Genomic DNA, 3,684 nt, shown 5'->3' on the forward strand with positions numbered 1-3,684 from the left:
GCACTTTTGGAGGAGTGTTTTCTAAAACCAGCCAGTCTCTGCTTCCATTCCATGGCTGGATCCCTTTATATGGGAATGTTTCACTTGTAGAAGTCAAGGGCTTCATGAGCTGCACTGTCCCACAAGGATGCAAACACTGGAGTGCTCCAGGGATTTCAGCTCTGAATGGGAGTCAATGAATAGTCTTATGCCAAAGACAGACAAGGACACAAAAAACCAGACCAAACCAAACCAAAAAACTCAACAGAGCCACTTGGTTTCCTTGATTAGTCAAGTTCAACTGGAGGTCCTTACACTAACTAGACAAGTCTTCAATAGAGGGGAAACAAAATTTTCAAAGACTTAATTTTCCTGATCAACATCTCTCTGACTTTGCTTCCACTGAGTTTCAATGAGTTACTCCTATTTCCTGAAAGTTGGCTGAAGCTTCAGCTTCTGAAACAGCAGGTGAATATATTGACTGAGCAAGGGACATGTAGCCAAATGTCCCTGCAGACAAGGGAGATCCTGACATGATATCATCTCTCCCAGTCTCACAGACCTGCTGAAAAGCAAGACCACAAGATGGATCCCTGTGGGATACTCTCTTGGGGTTCTCTGCAGTGAAAGGCCCCTAACAGCTATGGCTCATTTCCCTCTGTCCTTTGCTGAATACAAAAAACCAAACAAGCCATGTGAAATGGGAAATGCATACAGAAGGCTCAACTTCTTTTCAAAGGACCAGTCAGCTAAATCTAAAAGGCTATGAAGGGAGTGGAGCTGAAGAACATCCCACATTTGACCACCAGAGATGAAGAAAGCACAGCAATTTAGAAAGCAACCTGGGAGGATTCCTCACTTGGGTTTTCCTGGACCTAATAAAACACAGGATCAGGAGAAGGAAGATGATGGTTAACGTTACTTTCAAGTATTCTTAGGCCATCCCTCTCAAACGGTAGTTTCAAGGTGACACTACCTGAAGGACAGAAATGAGGAGGCATTTTTGCTGCTGTTGGGCTAGAAAATCACTCTATTTGACCTCAGACTACAGTAGCAACTGCTGATTTTACTCTGGAGGCTTTTGGTCTGACAACACAATACAGTTTTGATGCCCATGGCGCTCTAGCTGGATTTTCTTTCTCTCGTGGTTTAGCTGAAAGGTATGATTGCATGTCTGTGTATTCATGTACACACACACACATCTAAACGTGCATATGCGTGTGTGTGTGAGCATGCATGCATCTGCATTCATGAGTGTTCCATCCACTTCACATTGCAGGTTTCGGTTTACAGGACTGCTGGTGAACGATCAATCTGTCTGGAAGAAAAGTACGCCCACAAACATCACATGGAACTAGCTGGTTCTGGGCGCTGATCCAGGCAGCCTCGTTTAAAGAATCAAGATCATACAAACCTTTGGCTGGAAAATTAAAAAAAGAAAGTATCAGCTTTCATTCTGGAGACCCACATTCAATTCTTTATGGAAAATATTTTCAGGAAATACCTGTTGACTGAGCCTTTCAGTTTAACCAAAACATATTGCTTTTGCAAATGAAAAAGAAAGAAGCAAAAGAGTAAAAAATATATTAAAAAGACTCTGCTTTTTGTCCCAGGGGCTGAATTAAATTAACTTCAAACTGAATCATTTTGTATTGTATGAAACTGCAGAGAAAACATCATGCTGTGTGTTATGATATGCATTCTCAGCTAATTATTAACATCTTTGCATACATACTATTATCAGCAAATTTCACTTTTTGGCTTTACTTCCAAGTTCTGTTTAATGAGCATGTGTTATCTGACCATGGCAATGGGCGGGAGCATATTGTACTTGAAAATATGCTATTTGTACTGCCCTGGACAAGGGGCCCAATTTTCTTCCTGTTAAAGTCTATGCACGTTTCACCAATAAGTGGAGTAAAGCTTAAGCCTAAAACCTTACAGACAAAACCTGCAGCTCTTTTAAGCCACAACTTCCAGTGAGATCATTGCACAGACACATCTATTGTCCTCTAAACACTAATCCAGTCTTACCCTCAGTTATTTTCCACTGTGGGAAGACTGACTGCTCTGAAAGCTCAGGAGCATTCTTCGAACACTCACATCAGATGTATTTTCAAGATTGTATTAGAGTATTAAAAAAACCCTTGTTTACTTTCATCTTGAAATGGACTTTCATCTCAAAATGGACTTTGAGATAGTGTGGTTTCAAACTGATTTCCAAAAAGGCCAGGTAGGTTGCTTAATACCTGGATTTAGATTTTAAGAGTTTTCATTTGAAGTGCATGCAGAAAAAAATTTACATGGCTCGATTTGAAGACATATTTGCTTCACCATCTCAAAAGCTTTGATGATACAGAAAAAGACTAAAAAACCAGGGTTTGTCTTTGAACTGTTAGCAGCAGACAATCTTTAAAAGAAAAGGATTTGTGCATTTAAAAATATTCCATGGTTTCTGTCATTGGCACATGATAGAGCTGTTCATTAAAGGCACATACAGTTTTAATATGATTCATATCCAATGGTTCACATAACCACAACAAGCCTTAGATCTCTTAATATGCCTGTTCCTAATGTTCATTTTGTTAGAAGAGCAACCAAGTAGTGTTTCTTCTCTTGGCTGAGACAAATACCCCCTTTGCTTGCAGGAAATGAATGTGTATTTTCTGTACTTTGGAAAGTTTATGGAATATAAAAAAAAGGAGAAAGAGAGACGACTTTCTCCTTGCAAGCATGTGTTAGGCATTCCACAAACAAAGCACTGTGTAATCAGGGCAGTGGTTGTCTTCCTGTGACACTGGAGTTTTCAGAAAAAGATTTATGTAAGTTATAAAAAGTTTTATGTAAGCAGTTAATATTTTTGAGGGTTTTTGAACATTGCCTGTTCCATTCAACAACAGGGGTAATCCCTCCTCCCTAAATTGAGAAACTGAGAGACATGCAGTACGTGTATGTGGTCTCAAGGTCAGTTATAGCATTTACCAGATGATCGAGAGTAAGTCTTACGGAAAATGAACAACAGTGAGATTATTTTCTCGAGGCCAGGAGCATGAGGCAACTGCAGGGGGAACAACAATTTTAGCTCAAGCTGCAGAGCTGATCAGACTTGCATCAGCAGGCGTTTAGGGACAGATGCTGGAAGCAGGTCAGTGTTCCCTGGGGAACTGTGGGCACACACCACCTCATAGGAGATGCATGGCGCCTGATGTGAATCATTGCATAAATGAGACGATTTTCTGATTCATATCTGGGAGCCTGCTGGATTGTTCTCTCAAACAGTGGTTGTGTTTCTGCTTCCACTCTTTCAAAATAATAATAGCATGTTTCAAAATAAACTGATTCGTCCTTTTGCATCCTCCTCTTTTAGATGGAATTCTCATTCTCCTCATCTTTTTTTACCACACAACATGTAATAATTAAAAAGAGCTTAACAACAAAAAAAACCAAATACAATGAAAATGTCTTTTGAACCTACCTTTTACTGCAGATTCAAATCTGCTGCTTGGCATCTGTTAACCAAGTCCTGATTTGATATTATTTGAACTGCGATTACTATAATTTTGAACAGCTGGTTAGTGTTCTCAGTGACCTTTCTCTATTCTGTGTGTGTCTTCTGGGGACATATTTCTTTGTACTTTTGTAAACTGATCCAGCATATGACTCTTTCACAGTGAGTTGTAGGAGAATTTCTCTACTTTTCCAGAC

The 3,684-nt window shown here is 39.7% G+C and overlaps 1 protein-coding gene across 1 annotated transcript in view; it reads right to left on the reverse strand.

Moving 5' to 3' along the window:
* Positions 1-1,247: 1,247 nt before the first annotated feature.
* The window catches only part of LOC104168091 (zinc finger protein 474-like), an 11,862-nt gene continuing 9,425 nt past the window's right edge, over positions 1,248-3,684 (reverse strand). The window contains 1 exon segment of the mRNA XM_009708550.1: positions 1,248-1,399. Coding sequence (XP_009706852.1) covers positions 1,248-1,399 — 152 coding nt within the window.

Source organism: Cariama cristata, unplaced genomic scaffold (assembly GCF_000690535.1).
Source record: "Cariama cristata isolate BGI_N322 unplaced genomic scaffold, ASM69053v1 scaffold30099, whole genome shotgun sequence".
Taxonomy (NCBI): domain Eukaryota; kingdom Metazoa; phylum Chordata; class Aves; order Cariamiformes; family Cariamidae; genus Cariama; species Cariama cristata.